The following is a 25,558-nucleotide window of genomic DNA, read 5'->3' on the forward strand; positions in this document are numbered from 1 at the left end:
CATCGCGCCTGACCTCTTTTTTTTTTCTTTTTTTTTTTTTTGAGATGGAGTCTCGTTCTGTCACCCAGGCTGGAGTGTAATGGCATGATCTTGGCTCAGTGCAACCTCCACCTCCCAGGCTCAAGCGATTCTCCTGCCTCAGCCTCCTGAGTAGCTGGAATTACAGGCGCCTGCCACCACGCCCGGCTAATTTTTGTATTTTTAGTAGAGATGGGGTTTCACCATGTTGGCCAAGCTGGTCTCGAACTCTTGACCTCAGGTGATCCACCAGCCTCGTTCTCCCAAAGTGCTGGGATTATAGGCGTGAGCCACGGCGTCTGGCCTACCTCCTGCTTTTTACTTTAATGTGGCTACCAGAAAATGTAAAATTACCTATGTGGCTCCTGTATATTTCTGTTGGAGAGTGCTATTCTGGAGATACACAGACTGAACTGCCAATCTCTGTTTCACCATTTACAAGATGTGTCAAAAAACTATTTCTTCAAATTTCTTCGGTTCCCTGGGATGTAAAATGTGAGTAATGTTAGAGTTGGTGTGAATATTAAACGTAAATAATGCATGTAACATACTTAGCTCTATACCTGGCACCCCAGTAAACAATAAGTTTGTTGGCTATTAAAGACGTTGATTTCTCTACTGATATCGTCAGAGATGGGCCTCATGCTCATTAAAGTTCCTTCCTCTGCGACCTATTTCCACTCTGGCCACAATAATAACTAATTATAGCAGAGGCCTGACCCGACTTTCGGCTGTTGGCCTCCCTTCCCCACATCGAAAAATTCAAATCATGACCCAAGGTCCATCCTAGAAGTGTGCCATCTGTATTTATGAATGGAGCCTAAGCAAATCTGAAAACCAAGCAGACCCAAGCAACTGAGCCTAGCTTAGCAACCGACGCCGGGGCCTGTTGCTAAGGGAAAATAAAGAAAGGACGTGGTCCGTCAGCTATTGCTCTCCGGGGGCAGCTACTTCCGGTCCCCCTGGGCGCTGTCCTGCGGTCTACGTTCCCCCGAGGTGCTGGGACTTCGTAGCCTGCGGTCCGGCGGCGGCGGCGGCGGCAGTAGCGGAGGAGGTGGTTTCAGGCCTCCGGTGCGGCTGCAATGCTGAGCTCCCGGGCCGAGGCGGCGATGACCGCGGCCGACAGGGCCATCCAGCGCTTCCTGCGGACCGGGGCGGCCGTCAGGTGAGATTTTGGGGGGCGGGGCGGCCGAAGAGGCCGGGACCAGGGTCCCCAGCTTGGGCCCGTGACCGCTTTTTCATGCCTTAGTTGGGGTCTCCAGGGCCCGCGCGGGCATTCTGGAAGCTTCTGCGTCCTTTAGGGTTGGAGGCCTGGGCCCGTAGGTGGGAGGACTGACGGGCTCCAGTCCTTCGGCAACACCAATTCTGTCTGCACTCCCCAGGTCTGTCAGTCCCTCCCCCTCCTGTCATTGTTCCCAGGACACCCGGGGCACTCCAGTCTTGTCAAGGCCCCTAATTCTGTCAGTGCCGTCAGTCCTTTCAGTGCCTCCTAGGCCTGCCAAGACCCCTCAGTCCTTCTAGTATACCCCCAATCCTTCTGGGGCCCCCAATCATATCAGTTTCTGGACTGCCAGGGTTCCCCAATCTTGGCATGGTTCTTCTAGTCCTATAAGTGCCCCGGGCCTGCAAGCCCCGCGTTTTGTTAGTACCGCCCCCTATTCCTGTTAGCCCGCCGTCTAGTCTAATATGGATCTCCACTTCTGTCTGGGTCCCTGATGTTATTAGTGTGAGTAAAGGCCCTTGTTTTGCAAGGGTCTCTAAATTGGTCAGGGTCCCTTTAACCTGTTAAGGTTGCTTGGTCCTGTTAAAGCCCTCCGTTCTTGTTAGGACTCCTCGATTGCCTGGGTCCCCAATCCTGTCAGGGCCATTTCCCTCTTATTCACCCTCCCAAGGGCTCCAGGCTTCAGAACTGAGTACCCCCTCCCCCACTGCTGACCCCAAATGACTGAGACCTGTTGCTCAGGTCGGCTTCCTCTGGAACTGGAGCAGGTTTAAAGAGCTTATTATCCCAGGGCTGAAAGTCCTCGATACTTATCCTGTCCAGTGCACCCATTCCGTAGATGGGAAGTGTGGCCCCATAGCTGACCTCATAGCAGAGTTGGGAGGAGAAGCCAGATCTTTTCACCCCCAGGCCCCACCACTCTCCTCGTGATGTCATTCTGCAGAGGAAGGGAGTTTCCAAAATCGCCACTTGTCCCTGGGTATTTTTTCCTTATGCTGCTAAAGTCATGGACAAGTCCTCTCTCCCATCCCCTTGACACTCTTCCCTTCAGTTTCCATCTTGAACTTTGTGGTTTTAAGCACAGACCTGGGGAGACAGACAGGCATGATTCAGAGCCATGTTCCGTCACTCACTGTGACCAAGTTGGGCTCTTAGTTTCTTCTGCTATAAAAATGAAAGTGATAGTAGAACCTGCTTCTGTGGGGTTGTTTTAAAAATGAGGTAAGATTGTCACAGGGCCTGGCAGAGAGTATGTACCCTTAAATATTAGTGTCTGATTAGGGGATTTTAAAGCTCTGGTAAAGCGCTTTAGCACTTCCATGACAGTCCTTTTTAATCTTTCCAGGCACTTTTGTGAACTCATGTATCGTGTAAAAGCACAGTGATGTATTAAGAAACTTCAAGAATACCTTTCACCGGCTGGGCATGGTGGCTCACACCTGTAATCCCAGCACTTTGGAAGCCTGAGGCAGATGGATTGCTTGAGCTCAGGATTTCGAGACCAGCCTGGGCAACGTAGCGAGACCCTGTCTCTACAAAAAAATTTAAAAATTACCTGCGCATGTACTGTGCACCTGTGGTCCCAGGTACTTGGGAGGCTGAGGCAGGAGGATCACCTGAGCCCGGAAGGTAGAGATTGTGTTGAGCTGAGATGGCACCACTGCACTCCAGCCTGGGCACTAGAGCAACTAGAGCAAGACACTGTCTCAAAAAAAAAAGAAAGAAAGAATAGCTTTCATGAATGATCCTGAGATTGTAATGCTTAATTTGTAGCACCTAACATTTATTAAGTTCTTAACTGTGTACTCTATGCATTCACACTTATTTAATCCTCACAACAGCCCTATGAGGTAGGTCTTATGGATTGTCCCCATTGTACAGATAAGGAAACTGAGGCTTAGAATGTGAAATGATGCCAAATGAAATAGCAAAGCCAGGACTGGACCAAAATTATGTAATCCCACTTTCTTAACCAAGTTTGGTGTATATTCTGTTGACTCTGTCTTGGAAAACAAATATTTATCTGAAATTCAGCTATCAGCTATGATACTAAGAAATGCTGATTATTATAAAACAGAGTCAATATTATCACCAGTGACTCTTCACCAAGTTAATGTTTACTGAACTGAAATCAAAACAATATTCACATTATCCAAATACTGGGATAATAATGTATTACACACACACAAACACGTATGTGTGCATGTGTAACATATGCAGATACACATTACATAGCTATATACACATAGATGGTTTGTCTTATTTTGTAGAAATATATAACTTTGTATAAAAACAATGTTTTAAATTGCTGGTGAAATTTCTTAATAGTAGCAAAAGCATAACCAGTGTTCAAGTCAAGCCTGAAGTTCCGAAATCTTTAATTTTATAAATATTCAGCTCTTTTATACCATTGTATGTGTGCCCCTTCCCTGTCTAATATTCTAAAAGAGAAATTCATTTCTGTATATTTTCTCCAGTATTCCGTCATTCAATAAATATTATATATATATACACACACACATATATATATACATATATATATATATATATATATATATTTTTTTTTTTTTTTTTTTTTGAGGCAGAGTCTCGCTCAGTCGCCCAGGCTGGAGTGCAGTGGCACGATCTGGGCTCACTGTAACCTCTGGCTCTTGGGCTCAAGCCATTCTGCCTCGGCCTCCAGAGTAGCTGGGATTACAGGCACCCACCACCACACCCGGCTAATTTTTGTATTTTTAGTGGAGATGGGGTTTCACCATGTTGGCCAGGCTGGTCTCCCAGTGACCTCAGGTGATCTGTCCACCTTGGCCTCCCAAAGTGCTGGGATTACAGGCATGAGCCATCACACCTGGCCTCAATAAATATTATTGAGAACCTACTATGTGCCAAGTATGACCTAGACACTTGAGCTCATTAGTGAGTAAAACAAAGCACATACCAGTTAAGGGAGACAGACAACAAACCCAGTGCATTTAAAAAAAAAAAAAAACATAGCAAATAAGTTAATTTTATGTTAGAAGGTGGTAAGTGCTATGGTAAAAAGAAAAAGTAGAAACATATCAAGGGGACCAGGACAGATCCCACTGATATGTTCAGGTAGGCCTCTTGAGAAGCGAAGGGAGGTAAAGGAGTGAGCCAAGCAGTGATCTGGGGGAAGAGCATTCTGAGCAGAGGGAACAGCAGTGCAAAGGCCTTGAGGTCGGAGCATTGGCTGGTAATGTTCTGTGTGGAAGTGGAGTGAGAGGCAGAAAAGGAAAATAACTTCAGTTTTTCCTCAGAGTGAGAAGTAGCCTTTGGAATGTTATGATCTGACTTAGATTTTTTTTTTTTTTTTTTTTTTTTTTTTAATGAGACTGAGTCTTTCTCTGTCGTCCGGGCTGGAGTGCAATGGCGTGATCTCAGCTCACTGCAACCTCTGTCTCCCAGATTCAAGTGATTCTCCTGCCTCAGCCTCCCGAGTAGCTGGGATTACAGGTGCACATCACCACGGCCAGCTAGTTTTTGTGTTTTTAGTAGAGACAGGGTTTCACCATGTTGCCCAGGCTGGTCTCGAACTCTGGGGTTCAAAGGATCCTCCTGCCTTGACTTCCCAAAGTGCCGGGATTACAGGGATGAGCCACCGTGCCCGGCTGACTTGGATTTTAAATCCTAATGTCTAAACATCCTGATTTTCAAGATGTAATCCTATGACTATATATTACTTTAACTTGCAATTAGGTATTTGGTGGGTTATTTTGACAAAATGTTATTCTGTCTATATCTGTATATTCGCCTATTGTGTTTGTGATGAGGGAAGACAGTAAACTTGTTTTCTTTTTTAGATATAAAGTCATGAAGAACTGGGGAGTTATAGGTGGAATTGCTGCTGCTCTTGCAGCAGGAATATATGTTATTTGGGGTCCCATTACAGAAAGAAAGAAGCGTAGAAAAGGTAAGAATGAGTACACTGCATCATGGTCTATAGACTTGACCTAGATCCCTGTTATCTGAAAACAGTACAAAGAAGGTGGGGAGGTTGGTCATATTTGTTCTCTGTATCTTTAAAATTAGGACTTCAGGTTTTCAAACAGTACTTTTACCGTTAGTCATTATTTTATACCCTGTAGTAAAAAGATTTCTATTTCAGCGCCTCTCCAGACTGGAGTTCGAGGCATGCTTTGTAACGAAAAATGTCAAGCGGCATGATTGTCTAAGAAGTGTTCTCATTAGTACAGCAATTGTAGTTTTCAGTGGTACAGACTGACCAATTACATCATATATTTGTGTTCTCTCAGACTAGCTTGCTAGTAACTGGTAAAAATTTCAAGTTAGTGCCTTCATTACTAAAAAATTATTTTCTTATTTTTTTAAATGCTCCCTTTTGAAAGTGTGGCTCTATGTAACACTGATTAAAATTCAGCAAAGAAAGAAGAATGTGGTGAAATTTGATCATTGTTAAATCTGGGGACAGTTATAATTGAGGTTTATTTTACATTCTCCCTCCTTTTGTGTGTCTTTGAGAACTTTGATAATAAAAAGTTTTTTAAAAAGATTGCTAGCAGAAGAGAGAAGTATATTAGATTTTGTTGATCTCTGCAGAAAGACTGGTCAGAATTGGTATAGTGGTGTCTTTCCCAGTGATTGTTAAGATAAGAATAGAATCATTGTCCTGGGGAAGTAACAACAGAACAATTGTTTTCTTCTGTTCTGAGAAACATTGCCTTCTGATTAAAGAGAAAGAGAGCACGTAGGGGAGAATGAGGAAGAGAAAAAGACAGGAGATGGTTACTAAGTGTTTTTGTACATTTAGGAAGAACCATGCTGTGCTGGATACCATGATAGGTTTCAAAGATAACACACAAAGGGGACCTGTCCTTCTGTGCTTACAGTCTGCGGAGCAGTACTAGAACCAAGCCTTGGCACAGATAGAAGGCCTGGCCCCAGATCTCTGTGGATAAGGATCTTCTTGGATCGGGATTCCAAGTTTAACGCCACAGCGCAGTAACTCTGGGTCCCAAATGGGAGAGAAATGGATCAAATGTGATATGCTGTTCTCTTCTTCCCCCTGCTTTTTTTTTAGGGCTTGTGCCTGGCCTTGTTAATTTAGGGAACACCTGCTTCATGAACTCCCTGCTACAAGGCCTGTCTGCCTGTCCTGCTTTCATCAGGTGGCTGGAAGAGTTCACCTCCCAGTACTCCAGGGATCAGAAGGAGCCCCCCTCACACCAGTATTTATCCTTAACACTGTTGCACCTTCTGAAAGGTATCTAGATGGGAATTTCAAGGGAATTATATACCTTTTCAAAGAAGTCCAGGTGACAGAGACTCTTATAACAAAGAGTTAATACCTTATTGTAGGAAAAGATCATATAGATCATTATGAATAAAAAACACCAAGAGCCCAATAGATACAAACAAGTATTTTTTAAAAATCAAAGATGGAGGCCGGATGCAGTGGCTTATGCCTGTAATCCCAGTACTTTAGGAGGCCAAGGCACGTGGGTCATGAGGTCAGGAGTTCGAGACCAGCCTCACCAACATGGAGAAACCCCATCTCTACTAAAAACACAAAAAATATTATCTGGGCATGGTGACACATGCCTATAATCCCAGCTACTCAGGAGGCTGAGGCAGAAGAATCACTTGAACCCTGGAGGCGGAGATTGCGGTGAGCTGAGATCGCACCATTGCAGTCCAGCCTGAGCAACAAGAGCGAAACTCCGTCTCAAAAAAAAAAAAAAATCAAAGATGGAACCATTTATTTTTTAAATTGTCAAGTTAATAACAGCTTTTTAAGGAAGGAAAGAAATCCACTGCCACATAAACCGTTTCATTGTAAGAAGTATTCTGGTTTCAAAAACATTGAAGTAAAAAAAAAAAAAAAATGTCCATTAGCCTAGAAAATAAGGTAATTCACAAAAGAAGTAATACAAATTGCTAACAAACTCAAGTGTTCAACTTGACCATCATCAAAGAAGTATAAACAAAATAAAATGCTATTTTTTGCCTGTCAGCAAAGATTAAAAAACAAATTTGCAGCCCCCGTCCAGCTGTTGGACAATACATCCATACACCGCTGAGAGGGGTGTAACTTAGTGCCACTTTTCCGGAAAGCAGTTTAGAACTACACAATAATAGCTTGCGAAATACTCAGTACTGTTTGACCCACCCAGTAATTCCATGTCTGGGAGTCCGCCTTATGAAAATGGTTAGAAACGTAGATTGTGACTGAACTAGCCTAAAAAATGGAGTCTAAAAGCAAACAAGTTTAGGAATGGCTGAATGGTAGCCCCCAACTGGGAGAGTCACAATGTACACTGGCTTGGTAAAGGTTTTAAGAAATAACCTACCCAACTTTTTTTTGTTTTTGTTTTTGTTTTTGTTTTTTGAGACAGAGTCTCACCTTGTTTCCCAGCCTGGAGTGCAGTGGTACTATCTCAGCTCACTGCAACCTTGACCTCTTGGGTTCAAGTGATTCTTGTGCCTCAGCCTCCTGAGTAGCTGGGATGACAGGTCTGTGCCACCACACCCAGCTAATTTTTTGCATTTTTAGTTGAGACAGGGTCTTACTATGTTGGCCAGGCTAGTCTCAAACTCCTGGCCTCAAGTGATATGCCTGCCTCAACCTCCCAAAGTGCTGGAATTACAGGCATGAGCCACTACGCCTGGCCCCAACTTCATTTTTATTTTTATTTTATTTTATTTTTGAGACAGAGTCTTGTTCTGTTGCCCAGGCTGGAGCGCAGTAGCACGATCTCAGCTCACTGCAACCTCCGCCTCCCGGGTTCAAGCGATTCTCCTGCTTCAGCCTCCCTAGTATCTGAGATTACAGCCGCATGCCACCTCGCCCGGCTAATGTTTGTATTTTTAGTAGAGACAGGGTTCGCCATGTTAGCCAGACTGGTCTCGAACTCCTGACCTCAATTGATCTGCCTGCCTCAGCTCAAAGTGCTGGGATTACAGGCGTGAGCCACTGCACCCAGCCCAACTTCATTTTTAAACCAACTTTTTTGACTGTAGAACTGGTTTTTTTTCTTCATAAAATCTGCTGACATTCCATGGGTATTATACAGAGCGCAATGTATGCACAAAGATCTCCAACACCTAATTATAATGGCAAAAGGAAAGAATGTAGATATCAAACAGAATCATTAAGCAATCACCTGTGGCCATACTACCCTGAACTTACCTGATCTCATCAGACCTCAGAAGCTAAGCAGGGTAGTGCTTGGCTAGCACTTAGATGGGAAAATGATTAAGTGATCGATGGCATACAGCCATTAAGAATCACTTTTATGAAATTTTTTTTTAATTTGGGTGAGGGCATAGGCTGTAATATTAAATTTAAAGAGCAGCATGCAAAATATAATTTGACTTCATTAAGGTAGGAACTTCCACAGACAAAGGCTGGACTGAAAAATGCTAAAATGTTAGCAGTGGCCATTTTGGTATTGTGCAGTCATTGGTAATTTTAAAATCATTTTTGGAAAAAAACTATACTTCTACTTTTAACGATAAGCATATATTGCTCTCACTGTAAGGAGAAAATTGGGTTTAAAAAACATTCAGCTAAATCGTGCTTCACTGAGATATTTTCCCATGTGAGCTCTGCTTGACACAGAAATCTTTATGAAGCAAGTGTACTTTTCTGTAGAAGAGGTGACTTGAGAATAATTTGTTTTACTATCCTGTTTTTTTAGTCCATTCCTGGTTTAGAAAAAAAAGTGTGCAACTCGCTGCCAGCGTTCCTCTAATTTTACGTAAACATGCTCTTTGAGGCTGAAGCAAATCTGACTGATTTTAAATGTGAAAATGGAAAAACTGTTCTTGGAGTTCTTTCTTTTTTTCTTTTTTTTTTTTTTTTGAGATGAGTCTCGCCTTGTCGCTCAGGCTGGAATGCAGTGGCGGGATCTCGGCTCACTGCAACCTCCGCCTCCCAGGTTCAAGCAATTCTCCTGCCTCAGCCTCCCGAGTAGCTGGGATTACAGGCGTGCCCCACCATGCCTGGCTAGTTTTTGTATTTTTAGTAGAGACAGGGTTTCACCAGGCTGCTCTTGAACTCCTGACCTCAAGTGATGCACCTGCCTTGGCCTCCCAAAGTGTTGGGATTACAGGCATGAGCTACCATGCTTGGCCTTTTTAATTTTTTTTTTTAAATAGAGATGGGGTCTTGCTATGTTGACCAGGCTGGTCTTGAACTCCTGACCTTAAGTGATCGTCCCATCTTGGTCTCCCAAAGTGCTGGGATTACAGAGGTGAGCCACTGCACCCAGCCATGTTCGTGGGAGTTATTTCTAAATAGAACTTGTCTCTAATCCTAATGTAACAGAAATGTATATGATGTTACATTAAGATTAAAGACAGGAGTATTCTTGGGGCAAATGGGAAATGGGTTGAAAACACCACTCCAAAGATTTTGTGAAAGCTGAAATGTCCACATTAGTTATCCTAACCCTGACCTCAGCACTGCCCTTATCGTTCACATGGGACCCAGTGCTGGGAGCCAGAGCCATCCTTGGGCTGCTGTCCCAGGATGTCTGCTCATTTCTCTGCTTCTGCTTTCCAATGTCTCTAACTTTGGTTTTTTAGAAAAAAAAATTTTGCCTGCCTTGGCCTCCCAGAGTGCTGGGATTGCGGACATGAGCCACCATGCCTGGCCTATAAATAATTTTTTAATTATACAAGTAATGCATGAATCAGTTCTCTTTGTAAAAGATGAAAGCATTACAGAGAAGGCCAAAGTCCCCTTTATCAATACTCAACCCTGCTCCCCTCCACCTTTCCCAAAAGGAAGCTATAGGTGAATGCTTCCAGACCCTTTTCTGTGCATTTGAATACATTTCTATGCGTCCATAGAAATTATATATTGTGGGTTTTTTTGTTTTTTGTTTTTTGTTTTTTGGAGACAGGGTCTCACCCAAGCTGAAGTGCAATGGTGCAGTCTCGGCTCACTGCACCTCAGCCTCCTGTGCTCAAGCTATCCTCCCACCCCAGCTTCCCAAGTAGCTGGGACTACAGGTGCATGCTGCCACACCCGGCTAATTTTTGTATTTTTAATAGAGATGGGGTTTCACCCTGTTGCCTAGGCTGATCTTGAACTCCTGGGCTCAGGCGATCCACCCGCCTCAGCCTCCCGTAGTGCTGGGATTACAGGCATGAACCACCACACCTGGCCTGTATATTGTTTTGTTCTGTTTGTGATTTACATGGCCAAATATAATACATTAGAGAAACATCCATTTTAGTACATGTAGCTCTACCTCCTTCACTATTTTTTTTTTTTTTTTGAGACGGAGTCTCGCTCTGTCTCCCAGGCTGGAGTGCAGTGGCGCGATCTCGACTCACTGCAAGCTCCACGGCGCGATCTCGACTCACTGCAAGCTCCACCTCCCAGGTTCAAGCTAGTCTCCTGCCTCAGCCCCCTGAGTAGCTGGGATTACAGGCACCCACCACCACGCCTGGCTAATATTTTTGTATTTTTAGTAGAGACGGGGTTTCACTGTGTTAGCCAGGATGGTCTCGATCTCCTGACCTCGTGATCCGCCCGCCTTGGCCTCCCAAAGTGCTGGGATTACAGGCTTGAGCCACCGCACCTGGCCTTTTTTTTCTTTTTTGAGTGTATTGGTCTTATAGTTTGTCTTCTGTGAATTGCTAGTTTATATCCTTTGCCTACTTTTTTAAATTGTGGCAAAATATCCATAACATAAAATTTAGCATTTTCAGCCTATAGTTGAGTAGATTAAGTACAGCCACACTGTTGTGCAGCAGTCACCTCCATCCCTCTCTAGAACTCTTCATCATCCCGTACTGAAACTGCACCCGTGAAACAGTAACTCCCACTCTCCCCTCCCCCTAGCCCTTGGTAACCACTGCCCTACTTTCTCTCTCTTTGAATTTGACTCAGACCTCATTAAGTCATGAGTTTCCTCATATTTATAAGATGTACCCCATTAAGTGCACTCATATAATATTCACCCTTTCGTAACTGGCTTATTTCACTTACTGTCTTCAGGGTTCATCCATGTTATACCATGTATCAGAATTTCATTCATTTTTAAGGCTGAATAATATTCTATTTTTTTTTTTTAGACAAAGTCTCGTTCTGTCACCCAGGCTGGAGAGCAGTGGTGCGATCTTAGCTCACTGCCACTTCCGCCTCCCAGATTCAAGTGATTCTCCTGCCTCAGCCTCCCGAGTAGCTGGGATTACAGGCGTGCACCACCACACCTAGCTAATTTTTTGTATTTTTAGTAGAGACGGAGTTTTACCACGTTGGCCAGGCTGATCTCGAACTCCTGATCTCAAGTGATCCACCCACCTCAGCCTCCCAAAGTTCTGGGATTACAGGCGTGAGCCACCATTCCTGGCCTAGGCTGAATAATATTCTGTTGCATGTATATGCAGCATTTTATTTGTCCCTCTGTCAGTCAGTGGACATTTGGCTTATTTTCATTCTTTGGCTATCATAAATAATGTTGCTGTGAACGTTAGTGTCCAAATTCCCTGCTTTCAGTTATTTTCTGTAAACACTCAGAAGTAGAATTTCTGGATCAAATGGTAATTCTGTTTAATTTTTTGAGGAGCTGCTGCGCTGTTTTCCACAGATGGTGCACGATTTTATAATTCCACCAGCAATGCATAAAAGTTCCAGTTTCTCCTCACCAACACATATTATTTTCTGTTTTTATTGATAGTAGCCATCCTAATGGTATGGTATTGCTTTAATTTGCATTTCCCTAATGATAAGTTATATTGAGCATCTTTTCATTTGCTTATTGGCCATTTTGTCTATCTTTTTTGGAGAAATGTCTGTTCAAGTCCTTTGCCCTTTTTTGAATTGGGTTTCTTTTTTTTTTTTTTTTTTTTTGAGAAGTCAGTCTGTCGACAGGCTGGATTGCAGTGGCGCCATCTCAGCTCACTGTGACCTCCGCCTCCTGGGTTCTAAGCGATTCTCCTGCCTCAGCCTCCTGAGTAGCTGGGACTACAGGCGCATGCCACCACGCCCAGCTAATTTTTGTATTTTTAGTAGAGACAGGGTTTCACCATGCTGGCCAGGATGGTCTCAATCTCTTGACCTCGTGATCTGCCTGTGTCACGCCCCCAAAGTGCTGGGATTACAGGTGTGAGCCACCACGCCCAGTCTTGTTTGGTTTTTTGTTGTTGTTGAGTTTTAGAAGTTCTGAGTTTATATATTCTGGGTATTAATCCCTTATCAGATGTGATTTGCAAACCTTGGTCACTTTTTTTTTTTTTCTTCTTTGGGACAGAGTCTCGTTCTGTTGCCCAGACTGGAGTGCAGTGATGCAATCTCAGCTCACTGCAACCTCTGCCTCCAGAGTTCAAGTGATCCTCCTGCCACAGCTTCCCAAGTATTTGGGACTACAGGTGTGCACCCATCACCCCCGGCTAATTTTTGGGTGTTTGCTGTTGTTGTTTTTAATAGAGTTGACGGTTCACCATGTTGGCCAGGCTGGTCTTGAACTCCTGACCTGAAGTGATTAACCGCCTCGGCCTCCCAAAGTGCTGGGATTACAGGCGTAAACCACTGCACCTGGCCTCATTCACTTTTATAGCTGCATAGTTTCCATAATGTCAAGACACCCCAGTTTATTCAGCCATTTGCCTCCAGCTCCTTGTCAAGATAAGCAGGCTACGGTGAACATCCTTATACATATCCCTTTATGCACCTAAGCATGCATTTCCCTAGGAAAAAAATTGCTGGATTGAAAAAGTAAAATTGCTGGATTGTACGCTATGAAAATGTTAGTAGATATTGCCAAATTGCCTCATAGTATTTTAGACAAAGTTGGATTAAAGGCGACATTAAAATTTTCCTTTGGGGGGTAGTTGGTGGGGGGGAGCTAACAGAAGGGCTGCCCGAGGGGTATGGGAGAAAGATGTGGTTCATTTCCCAACCCTGCTGCCTTTGTCCTGGGAGGGAAAGGGCTAGCCCCAGGGTGTATACACACTGATGCAGAAGACTGGACTTTATTTATTTATTTTTTTTAAGTGAAAGCAAGTTTATTAAGAAAGTAAAGGAATAAAAGAATGGCTACTTCATAGGCAGAGCAGCCCAGAAGTCTGGGCTTTAAAGGAATCTTTCAAGGCCATTGACGGCAAGTCAGAAAGAACAAACAGGCTGGCCTACTGTATCTTGGGAGTCACTGAACTTCCAGAAACTGCACTGAGAGGCAGGCTCCTACATTTTTTTCTGTCACACTCTAGCAGTACTGGTCCAGTGTAACATGTGATGGGAAGGAAGGTGGCCAAGATCAGGAGTCTGCACCTGATGGCTCATGGGCCAAATCCAGCCCACCACCTGTTTTTGTCAATAAAGTTTTATTGGAACACAGTCATGTTCATTTGTTTAGGTACTGCCTATGTCAGTCTAAAATAATCAAAGAGTTTGAGATCGAGCTAAAAGGGTTTATTCAAGCACAAAGTGTGAAGGCAGCTGTCTGGGGACACACAAATACCAGGAAATGGTGATCAGTGCTCCCAGTGTGGGGAAAAGTGGGGATCATTTATATGACAAAAACGGAGGTACTGAACAGAATTATAACATTTTCCATACAATGGCTAACATACAGATGTAAGATCTGATTGGCTACTATGGATTACACTCTTAGGGGGTTGCCTACCATTCTGTTGTAAAGAGGTAATAATCACAAGGATCTCTATCTCCAGTCCATTCAGCCTAGGTTTGAGTGAAGAACAGGGAGTCTGGTTAATGTGTAACATCTCAACACAAAGGTCAGGAAGCAGTGGCCATGCACCAGAGAAGAAAAGCAGCTGTGTTACATGACTGTTTCCAGCACTTTTTCCCTTGGCATAATACGTTTAGAAGATCCTGAAATGTTATTTTCTTTCTACATCTGTGGCTGCTTTTGTGCTGCAGTGGCAGAGTTGAGTAGTTGCAACAGAGACCATGTGGTCCACAAAGCCTAAGATGTGGCCAGGCACAGGGGCTCACACCTGTAATCCCAGCACGTTGGGAGGCCAAGGCGGGCAGATCACTTCACCCCAGAAATTCAAGACCAGCCTGGGCAACATGGTGAAACTCTGTCACTACAAAAAATACAAAAATTAGCTGAGCACAAGGGTGTGTGCCTGTAGTCCCAGCTGCTCAGGAGGCCAAGGTGGGAGGATTGCTTGGGCCCAGGAGGTCAAGGCTGCAGTGAGCCGAGATCATGCCACTGCACCCTAGCCTGACAGAATGAGACCCTGTCTCAAAAAAAAAAAAAAAAAAAAGCAAGAGTAAAATGTTTATTTTCTGGACTTTTACAGAAAAATGCCAATCCTTGGTCTAGAAGTAATTATAAATTCATGAGCCCATCAAACTTTTATTAGGCCTGATTCTGCCTGTGATTGAAAAGTAAACCACTCGGCTGGGTGCAGTGGCTCGCACCTGTAATCCCAGCACTTTGAGAGGCTGAGGTGGGCGATCATGAGGTTAGGAGTTCGAGACCAGCCTGGCCAACATGGTGGAACCCCATCTCTACTAAAAATACAAAAATTAGTCGGGCGTGGTAGCACATGCCTATAATCCCAGCTACTCAGGAGGCTGAGGCAGGAGAATTGCTTGAACCCAGGAGGTGGAGGTTGCAGTGAGCTGAGATCGCGCCACTGTGCTCCAGCCTGGGCGACAGAGCAAGACTCTGTTTCAAAAAAAAAAAAAAGAAAAGTACACTACTCAAAAGACCCTTTAGGCTGCTGCATATAGCTTGATGCTTTGCCTTGAAAATCAGAAACTCAAATACAAACAAATACAAGCAAAGGCCTTGGGAAACAGCCCTGTGGAGAGGAGTGTAGCACCGAATATGGGGTTGGACTGGATGAATGTTTAAGGGCCCTCCCAACCTGAAAGTTGTGAGTTAAAATCATTTTGCTCAATAAGAACCATGCAACAAATTTATATTGATGATGATAGTTTGAAGATACAGGAATCAGTTACTTCATTTAAATGCTGCAGCTTCATGAAAAATTATATTCATTCAGTAAACATAAGTGCCTAATAGAGTACTAAGCATTGGGTAAAGCTACAAAGAATAATGAAAAATACCTAATTCTAAGGTGAATCCTGCAGTCCTTAATTTTTTTTTTTTTTTTTTATTGAGACGGAGCGTCACTCTGTCACCCAGGCTGGAGTGCAGTGGCACGATGTCCGCTCACTGCAAGCTCCGCCTCCCAGGTTCACACCATTCTCCTGCCTCAGCCTCTCCAGTACCTGGGACTACAGTCACCCACCACCACACCCGGCTAATTTTTTATTTTTATTTTTAGTGGAGACGGGGTTTCACCATGTTAGCCAGGGTGGTCTGGATCTCCTGACCTTGTGATCCACCCACCTCGGCCTCCCAAAATGCTGGGATTACAGGCGTGAGCCACCACACCCAGCCTGCGATCTTTAATTTTTAATTAACTTTGATATGTTATACTGTGCAGGTTTTCTGGTTAGTTGTTATGCTGATGAATTTAATAATTGTCTTACCTTTTTTGTTTCCAGCCTTGTCCTGCCAAGAAGTTACTGATGATGAGGTCTTAGATGCAAGCTGCTTGTTGGATGTCTTAAGAATGTACAGATGGCAGATCTCATCATTTGAAGAACAGGTGAGTACAACATTTGAACAGGTTTAGCTTGGAGAATCCTTTCCCCTAGTGACTTGGGGCCTGACCTTACAATTGCCTGGCTCCAGTATACATTTCTGTGACATTTTAGACAACTTTGGTGTTCTGGGACCAGAGTACCAACTTTGTTCCTGCTCTCATGATCAGAGGGGAGATACAGCTGTTTTTCACCCAGTGGATAGAAGGTTAGCAGGATGGGACATAAACACACAGTTGCCAAAGAGCAAAATCTTTTTAGTTCTTGAGTGACTTGGCACTCCAATAAGTGATAGGGACACCTGGGTTCTTTAGAAAGAGGCAGGTGACTTTACCTTGGAGGCTCAGAGGTTTAGGTAAGATTTTTCTGGACCACACCCTCATTTTTTAAAAAATCAATCTTCAGAGCTTTGCTTAAAGTAGCCCGAAACCTCAAGCAGATGTCATATGCAATTCCAAGGCCGTATTCAGTCACTCCCACCTCCCTTTTCCACAACTACAGCTTTGCTGCCTTCTTTGGAACTTGGCCACCCTCCTTCCCACCAGACCACTGTTACCAACAGCAAGTCTGAAGCAGAGGCCAAGAGAATGAAGTTCTAGAGATGAAAAAATCTAGCCCCCAGTGGCATACAGGTGCATCCTCCACAGCCATACTTCCAAGATGGCCTTGTCCAGCTTTGTGTAGGCGTCGTCTGCCGCCACTGTCCAGAGAAATGGGAGGCGGCATCTTGGACCTCCCAAAACTGTGGGGCTGACGTGAGGGGCATTGAGAGACTTTTGAAAAGGGAGGTGGGGAGGCTTTCTAGCACCCCTTATTTTTAAAGGTGTTCTCTTGTTTTTGCTTTATTCTGAAGCCACAGGTCACTTTTTAGACATGGTGGCGGTATCTATACTTTCTTAAAATGTATCTCAGTTAATCCAATTGTATGTTGCAACGTTTTTCTATTTAGAAAATACTTTTAAAATCCTCCTGGTAACTGGAATTACTTATCTACATTTTACATTTCCCTAAACTGAGAGAATAACTTGGAGATTTAGTCGCCAAGGATATCAGATAACTTTTTTAAAGTCCAACTTCTCCATCAAGGACTCACTTAGGTCCCAGTCACTCCTTGGAAGTATTTCCAACATCTTCAGCCCACAGCAGTCACTGAGCCCACATCGTGCTGTAGTCTGCGGGAAAAAGAGGTGAACACGTCTGTCCAGTGGCCTTTTTCTCTTTGAAGATACCCAGAGCATCTAGCATGGGCCTTGCCCACATCTTTATTATCAGCGATCCAGTCAATCAGGAGCAGACTTTCCCTGATTATCAACCCATTTTCTTTGTCTAAAACTAGAGCTTCAGAGGATGCATTGGGCCAAAGGCTTGCTTTATGCAATTACCTGATTTTATTATCACAATAACCATGTAAGGAGTTACTGTTGTCCCCATTTTACAGATGGAAACACTGAGGCTCAGAGAAGTGGAATGATTTGCCCAGAATCATGCAGCTATTTAAGGGGCAGAGCCAGGATTTAAGATAGTCTAGTGCTACAGTGCACATTCAAGCTCCCCCTCCTCTGCAGTGCTGTCCCTTTCCTTAAGGCCTAGTTGTTACATGGCTGACCCACGGTTTAGGTTATAGATCCACCTCCATCCTGTCTCAGATCTGCTTCAAGCCTGGGCTCAGATGCCTGGTGTGTGAGGGCTCCTTGAACCTCCCAGGAAGTGCTGATCCTCCTCCAGGTCCCCTGCTTCCTGTTCATCTGTACAGGGCTGCACCTCTGGTGTGCTGTTGGCTAATAGCTAGGCTGCCACACCTTCCCTGGATTGTGAGTCCCTCAGGGGCCAGAGCCTTGCCTTATTTATCTTTGAATCTCTACTTGCACTCTACAGCTGCAGTTTTATAGCCCAGGAGGGAATTCATTTGTATAGGCAACAAGTATTTATTGAATGCCTGCCTGGGTTGGGGACTGTGGAGGGCAGTGGAGTTGTAGCAGCAGACATAACCTGCAGGAGTTTCCTGCTCTCTTAGAGCTGGTATTCCAGTGGGGGATGAGGTTAGCAGGCAGAGGTCGGTGCAGACAGTAAGCAGGGAATTTCAGGATATGCTAATAAGAAACTAGCTGGTGTGACATGGCATGGATAGGGAGGGCAGAGGAGGAGGAGCCAAGCGACAGGGGGAGACTGTTCCAGGTAGGGAGGCTTCTCTCAGGAGGTGAGGTTTCAGCAGAGACCGGAAGTATAAAAGAGAGTGAAGTGTGTGGACACCTGGGTGCAGAGCATTCCAGACAGATGAAGAAGTTAGGGTATAAGTCTGGAGATGGTTTTAAAGCTGCCACCTGTGAAGAATGGCAGGGAGGCCAAGGCGGGGAGGGCGGCGGAGGAGAGGGGCTGGCGAAGTTGGCAGGGAGCAGATTGTGCAGGGACTAGGAGGCTGTGGGTGGCATCGGCTTCTATTGTGTGTGCAGCGGGGAGCCACTAGAGGGCTTTGAACTGGGGACTGGTTTGATCTGACTTGTTAGAAAAAGAAGGCTGGAGGGGCAAGAATGCAAGCCGAGAGGAAAGGTGGGAGGCCGCTGCAGTTATCTGGCCGAGATGGCGTGGCTCAGACTGGGGTCGAAGCAGGGGAGCTGAGAGTCCTCAGGAATTTAGGGCATATTTGGAGGAGGGTCCTTTTATCAGGACTGCTGCTGAATTGGCTGAGGGTGGGTTAGGGTTCAGAGGGGTGGAGGCAGCTTTGGATAATTGGTTGGGGAGTATGCCCTGTGGAGGAGCTCTTTTGGCAGAGACCTGAAGGATAAGAGGTAGCGTGCGAAGGTCTGAGAATAGCCTAAAATGGGAATAAGCTGGATATGTTCAAGGAACACCGAAGAGGCCAGGGGCCGGGACATTGTGAATGTTGGGGGCTTTGTAGGCCAGATAAGAATGGCAGGTTTTACTCTAGTAGTGGAAGCCATTGGAAAGCTAAAAGCAGAAGAGTAAAGCTATCTGCCTTTTAAAGTATTGCTCTGGTGGCAGTGTGAGGGGACACCAAAGGAGAAGCAGAGGGCCTGTGTTGTGACCCCGTTAGTCCTGGAAGAGTGAGGGGTGGCTTGGGTTTTTGGGGAGAGAGCCATTTGAGTTGATCCTTCAAGAGTAGTCCCATATCATTGGATCTAGCAATCCTACTGCTGGGTACAAACCAAAAGAATTCAAAGCAGGGACTCAATAAGGTATTTGTATACTCAGGTTAATAGCAGCATATTCGCAATAGCCAAGGGGTAGAAGCAACCTAAGTGTTCATCGGCTGATAAATAGGTAAACAAAACTTTCATACAATGGAATATTATTCAGCCTTAAAAAGGAAGGAAATTCTGCAATATGCTACAACATAGGTGAAGCTTGAAGACATTATGCTGAGGAAAATAAGCCAGTCACAAAGACCAACACTGTATGATTCCGCTTGTGTGAGGTTCCCAGAGTAATCAGATTCCTAGAGACAGAAAGAATGGTGGGTGCCAGGGGTTGGGGAAGGGGAAATGGGGAATTAGTGCTTAACAGATATGGAGTTTCAGCTGGGGAAGATGAGAAAGTTCTGAAGATGGATGGCAGTGATGATTGTACAACAACATGAATGTACTTAATGCCACAGAATCATTCATGTTAAGATGATAAGTGTTATGATATGTGTATTTTACCACAATTAACAAAAAACATAATCTTTTGAAATCGGAGTGGAGGTCAAGGCTGTCTCAGTGAAACAGAACAGTCTCATAGACTGCTGGCGTGAAGGCAGCCCCCGGCTTTCTCTCCTGCTCTCTGCTCCTGGACCTCTTGCTTGAGGGTCTTCACTTGTGACAGTGTCTAGGACATAACTGTTTTCTTTAATGAGCTGGGCCTTGAGAAGGTAGAAAGCAAATTCTACCCACATTCACTGTAGGGCGTCTGCCCGAGGTGGATAGTTCTGATCTTGCTCTTGCCTCTTCCAACCTCTCTAAAGAATGCTTTGCCCTATGACAGGATGCTCACGAATTATTCCATGTCATTACCTCGTCATTGGAAGATGAGCGAGACCGCCAGCCTCGGGTCACACATTTGTTTGATGTGCATTCCCTGGAGGTAAACCATTAATATTTCCAACACGTTCTATGCAGCTTGTGCATATTTAATAAGTATAGGGGAGGCAAGTGTAATCTTTGTAAAACTTTAAACTCAAAAGTAAGATTCAGTAAAAATCAGTGGTGGGAATGAGGCCGGGGAGGGTCTTAAAACTACATGCTTTGCAGTTGGTGACTCTGATTAGGGATGTCAAGGCTCTTTCAAATGATTCATTGCTGCAATTTGTGTTGGCTTTGAGAATAAAGAATGTGTTATTTTTTCCTATTTAATACAGGGGAACGGGGGCCATAGGAGTGCTAAGTGAGCCCTCATTTCCCTGTAACAGTATAAATATCGGAGGAGTTGATAAAAGTTAACCAGTAAGGATGAAAATATTCTGGAGAGAAGAAATATGTTTCTATTGCATTTGATGAAAGAATATGCATAGTATCCAGCCGGGTAGGCTAATTGAGGCTACCTTTAGAAACCTGAGCTTTGTTAAAAGTTGATTTTCAGTGGTGTAATCGACGTAGAAACTTGTAAGTTTTAGGGATGGGGTGAGGGTGGTGAAAGGGATTATAGTAAGGTTTTCAGTCTTTTTTTTTTTCTCCCCTACAGCAGCAGTCAGAAATAACTCCCAAACAAATTACCTGCCGCACAAGAGGTAGCCGTTTTCCATTGAAATATAACACATAAGATGTGGACTTTTAAGATATGATAATAATTTGCTTGTTTTAAAAAGATTTTTTTCTGGTGACATACAGGCCAGCTTGAAGTGTGATGTGCTTGCGAAGGAACTTGTATTTTGGAAATAGCTTTAAATAGATTCTCTTGGTGTTCCCTTGCACCCCAGCCCAGCTTACTTTTCTTGAAACTGGCTTATTTGTACTTCAAACAAGGGCTTTCTTTTTACCTTTTTGAATTGATCCTGGGAAGAACGTAATGAGCTGAATCTGTCGTGTCCTCAGCATTTCCAGTGCTGCCAAATTCTATTGCATATTACCACAGTTATCCTTAGGAGGAAATTGTTTTCTTAAGACTTAAAAAATAAGATTAGCATATTAATTCCTCTGCATAGTAATAGGAACAAATATTTTTTGAGCCCATGCTGTTTGCCAGGCATTGCATTATCTCATGTAAGCCTCATAACAACTCTACAAAGTTGATGATACTGGAGTTAATGGGATAATAACTATCCCAATTTTCCGCACACTGAGGCTTGCAGAGATGAAAGGCATTCCCAGGTCAGGTAGTGAATAAGAAGCAGAGCCAGAGCTGGTCCCTGGGCTGCCCGACTCCAGAGCCCAGGTTTCTCACCTATGTTCTTTCCATTAAACCCCATTCTAGCCAAAGAAAGGGCTAGTTATTCAGAACTTGCTTATTCTGATTATTTCAGAAGATTTTATCTCACTTTATGGAATGTTCACTTGTGGTATCCTTCTTTTGACATCTCAAACATTTTAAGCGTATGTTTGTAAAAAGACATTATTCAACACAAATTTCTTTTTAAAATGTGGCTCTACCCATTATACAGAAACCGTATGTAAAGATAGATCTGTTTAAATTCTCCTATGAAGGAATGGGATGTCTTTTGGATGGAAGTCAATGAGGAAAGCTATTTCAATGTACTTTTCAAGAACATTTTTTCTCAAGAGGGAGTTTCTACCACATGCTAGAAAGGAAGATGAATGTTGAGCTTGGTGCCAAAGGGTTAAAAGTGACATATCAAAAAACTTTTTGCATTCCAGGGTCACCTCACCCCACATCCAATCACTGGAAGTCTCAACATCCTTTTCATGGAAGACTCACTAGTAATATGGTCTGCAAACACTGTGAACACCAGGTAAATACAATACCAACACTTGATATTTCCGGGTGAGGTTTTCCAAAAGTTAGGATTCTTGAAAGGACCTAGAGAGTGGGCTGACATCGGTCATTGGTGTTAGAGACTACCTGGCCTCTGCACACTAGTGGACTGACTACCCCACTTTGGTCAGTGTCAGCATGTCATCTGAGGTCAGATGGCATCTTCTGCACCAAGGACAACAGACCCACTGTGGATTGGCAGGATCTTGAGTCCAGTGGTTGAGTCTGTGCTCATGGTGGACACAGTAGATTCTAGGGCTGGTTTTTTCCCCTTTGCTTTTGAGGTTTTAAAATAATATTTTATTATGGAAAATTTCCGACATCATACAAAATAGAGAATTGTACAACTGTCACCCCAATCCATTTTATTTTATTTTATTTTTTCACAGCCATTACTGACTCTGGGATCAGTCAACTTTATAACATTTTCATTGCCCCCTAAAAAAACTCCATACTCATTAGCAGCCTCTCCCCATCCTTTCCATCACCCTACGCTTGTCAACCATGAATCTACCTCTGTCTCTATGGATTTGCATATTCTGGATGCTTCATATAAATGGAATCATGTAATGTGTGGCTTTTTGTGTCTGGCTTCTTTCATTTAGCATAATATTTCCACGTTTCTTCCATATTTTGGCATGAATCAGTACTTTGTTCCTTTTATTACCAAATAATATTGTATTACATGGATCTACAACATTTTTATCCATTCATCAGTTGATGAGCATTTGGATTGTTAACACTTTTTTGGCCATTATGAGTAATGTTGCTATGAACACTTACATACAAGTTTTTGTGTGGACATATATTTTCACTTCAGTTGGGTATATACCTCAGAGTAGAATTGCTAGCTTATATGGTAACTCTTTTGTTTAACCTTTTGAGGGATTGCCAGACTGTTTTCCCAAAGTGGCTATGCCATTTTACATTCCCACCGGCAGTGTATGAGAGGTTCCAATTTCTTCACAGCCTCACCCACATTTTGATGTCAGCCCACTCGCTAGGTCCTGTCTGACATTGTGGTTCTAGCCATCCTACTGAGTGCAAAGTAGTATCTCATTGTAGCTTTTTCCCCCAGCTTTATTGAGATCTAATCGACAATAAAAATTGTATATATTTAGGGTGTACAAAGTGATGATTTGATGTATGACTCTGTGTGTGTGTGTGTGTGCATGTGCACCTGTGCTCATATGTGGTGAGAACACTCTCTTAGTATATTTCAAGAATGCAATACAGTATTATTAACCGTAGTCACCATGCTGTACGTTAACTCTTCAGAACTTATTTGTCTTATAACTGAAGGTTTGCATCTTTGAGCAACATCTCCCCACCTCCCCAGCCCCTGGCAGCCACCATGTACTCTGCTTCTGTGAGTTTGACTTTTCTAGATTCCATATAGGTGTGAGATCAGGCGGTGTTTATCTTTCTATATCTGGCTCATTTCACATAGCAGATGTCCTCCAGGTTCATCCATGTTGTCACAGATGGTAGGACTTCCTTTTTGATGGCTGAATAATATTCCATTGTACATGTATACCACATTTTCTCATTCATCTGTCTGTGGATATTCCATATCTTGGCTATTGTGAATAATGCTACAATGAACATTGTTTTGCAGATGTATCTTTGAGATCCTGATTTCATTTCCTCTGTATATATACCTAGGAGTGGTATTGCTAGTTCATATAGTAGTTCTATTCTTAACTTTTTGAGGAACCTTCGTACTATTTTCCATTTACATTCCCACCAACAGTATGCAAGAGTTGCCTTCTCTCCACACCCTCAGCAACACTTGTTACATGCTGTCTTTTTTTTTCAGATGGAGTCTTGCTCTGCTGCACCCAAGCTAGAGTGCAGTGATGCCATCTTGGCTCACTGCAACCTCCGCCTCCTGGGTTCAAGCAATTCTCCCACCCCAGTCTCCCAAGTAGCTGGGATTACAGGCACCCGCCAACACACCCAGCTAATCTTTTGTATTTTTAGTAGAGATCGGGTTTCACCATATTGGCCAGGCTGGTCTTGAACTCCCAACCTCAAGTGATCCACCTGTCTCAGCCTCCCAAAGTGCTGGGATTAAGGCATGAGCCACTGCGCCCGACCACATGTTGTCTTTTTGGTAATAGCCATCCTAACAGGTGTGCAGTGATAGCTCTTTGTGGTTTTATTTGCATTTCCCTGATGATTAGTGATATTGAGTGCCTTTTCATATACCCGCTGGCCATTTGTATGTCTTTTTTTTGGAAAGTGTCTGTTCAGGTCCTTTGCCCATTTTTTAATCATGTTACTTTTTTTTTTTTTTTTTTTTTTTGCTGTTGGTCCATATGAGTTCCTTATGAACACTCTTTTAGTATATTTCAAGTATTCAATGTTGGATATTAGCCTCTTGTCAGATATATGGTTTGCTAATATTTTCTTTCATTCCATATGTTGCCTTTTCATTTTGTTGATTGTTTCATTTGCTGTGTCATTGCGGTTCTGAGTGACATTACCTTGAAGACTAATATGTTGAATGGTCTTTTTAAAAATAAGGTTCATATATTAAAAGATATGTAAGATATGTTAAGGAACTGTAATCTATAAGTTGACTGTTCATCTCGTTTTTCCGTGCATTATTTTTATACTATTGTAAGTGGAATTTTAAAAAATTTATTTTCAAATTGTTTGCCACTAGTATATAGACATACAGCTGTTTATATATTGACCTTATATCTTGAGATTTTTGTAAACATTCATTTATTACTTCCAGAAGCTGTAGAAGTTTTGTTATATATTCCTTAGCATTCTCTGTGTATGCAAACAGTCATGTTGCTTATGAATAGAAATAGTTTTAGTTCTTCCTTTCCAATCCAATCTTTATTCCTTTTTTTTTTTTTCTTTGCCTTATTATCCTGGCTAAGACTTCTGGTACAAAGTTAAATAAGAGTGATGATAGCAGACATCTTTGCTTTGTTTCAAATCTTTTGAAGCAAGTATTTGGTGTTTTATAATTAAGTATGATATTAGCTTTAGGTTTTAGTATACCCCTTTATCATACTGAGAAACTTCCCTTCTGTTCCTAGTTTGCTGAGAATTTTTGTAATGAATAGTGATTGAATTTTGTCAGTTTTTTCTGCATCCGTTGAAATGATCATATTTTATTCTTTTATTCTGTTAACTTGGTGAATTACAGTGATTGATTTTTTTTTTTTTTTTTTTTTTTTTGAGAGGGAGTCTTGCTCTGTCGCCCAGGCTGGAGTGCAGTGGCATGATCTTGGCTCACTGCAAGCTCCACCTCCCGGGTTCACGCCATTCTCCTGCCTCAGCCTCCCAAGTAGCTGGGACTACAGGCGCCCGCCACCATGCCTGGCTAATTTGTATTTTTTAGTAGAGACAGGGTTTCACCGTGTTAGCCAGGATGGTCTCGATCTCCTGACCTCATGATCCGCTGGCCTCGGCCTCCCAGAGTGCTGGGATTACAGGCGTGAGCCACCGCGCCCAGCCAGTGATTGATTTTTCTAATGTTAAACCAGCCTTTCTGGGATAAACCCCACTTGATCATGATGCTTTATTGTTTTTATATATTACTGAATTTGATTTGCTAATATTTCCTAAAGGATATTAGTATCTATGTTTATGAGGAATATTGTTCTTACACTTTTCTTCTCTTGTGATGTCTTTGTCAGGCTTTGTTATAAGGATTATACTAGCCTCATAAAATAGGCTGGAAAATGTTTCCTCCTCTGTTTACTGAAAGATTTTGTTTAATATTGGTATTATTTCTTGCTTGTTTGCTAAAATTTGTCTTCTCTTTAGCTCTATTTCTGCTAATT

The 25,558-nt window shown here is 43.2% G+C and overlaps 1 protein-coding gene across 5 annotated transcripts in view; it reads left to right on the forward strand.

Moving 5' to 3' along the window:
- Positions 1-799: 799 nt before the first annotated feature.
- Positions 800-25,558, forward strand: part of USP30 (ubiquitin specific peptidase 30) — a 35,415-nt gene continuing 10,656 nt past the window's right edge. Inside the window, exons 1-7 of one of the 5 annotated variants that reach the window (XM_054443690.2) lie at positions 800-1,183; positions 5,062-5,171; positions 6,300-6,482; positions 15,726-15,829; positions 19,806-19,904; positions 20,502-20,547; positions 21,632-21,726. In XM_054443690.2, coding sequence (XP_054299665.1) covers positions 1,101-1,183; positions 5,062-5,171; positions 6,300-6,482; positions 15,726-15,829; positions 19,806-19,904; positions 20,502-20,547; positions 21,632-21,726 — 720 coding nt within the window. In that variant the 5' untranslated portion in view covers positions 800-1,100. Of the gene's footprint in view, positions 1,184-2,667; positions 2,870-4,869; positions 4,958-5,061; positions 5,172-6,299; positions 6,483-15,725; positions 15,830-19,805; positions 19,905-20,501; positions 20,548-21,631; positions 21,727-25,558 lie in introns of those variants that run through there. The other 4 variants (XM_054443691.2, XM_054443692.2, XM_063646690.1 and 1 more) reach the window with 4 other exon arrangements.

Source organism: Pongo pygmaeus, chromosome 10 (assembly GCF_028885625.2).
Source record: "Pongo pygmaeus isolate AG05252 chromosome 10, NHGRI_mPonPyg2-v2.0_pri, whole genome shotgun sequence".
NCBI classification, from domain to species: domain Eukaryota; kingdom Metazoa; phylum Chordata; class Mammalia; order Primates; family Hominidae; genus Pongo; species Pongo pygmaeus.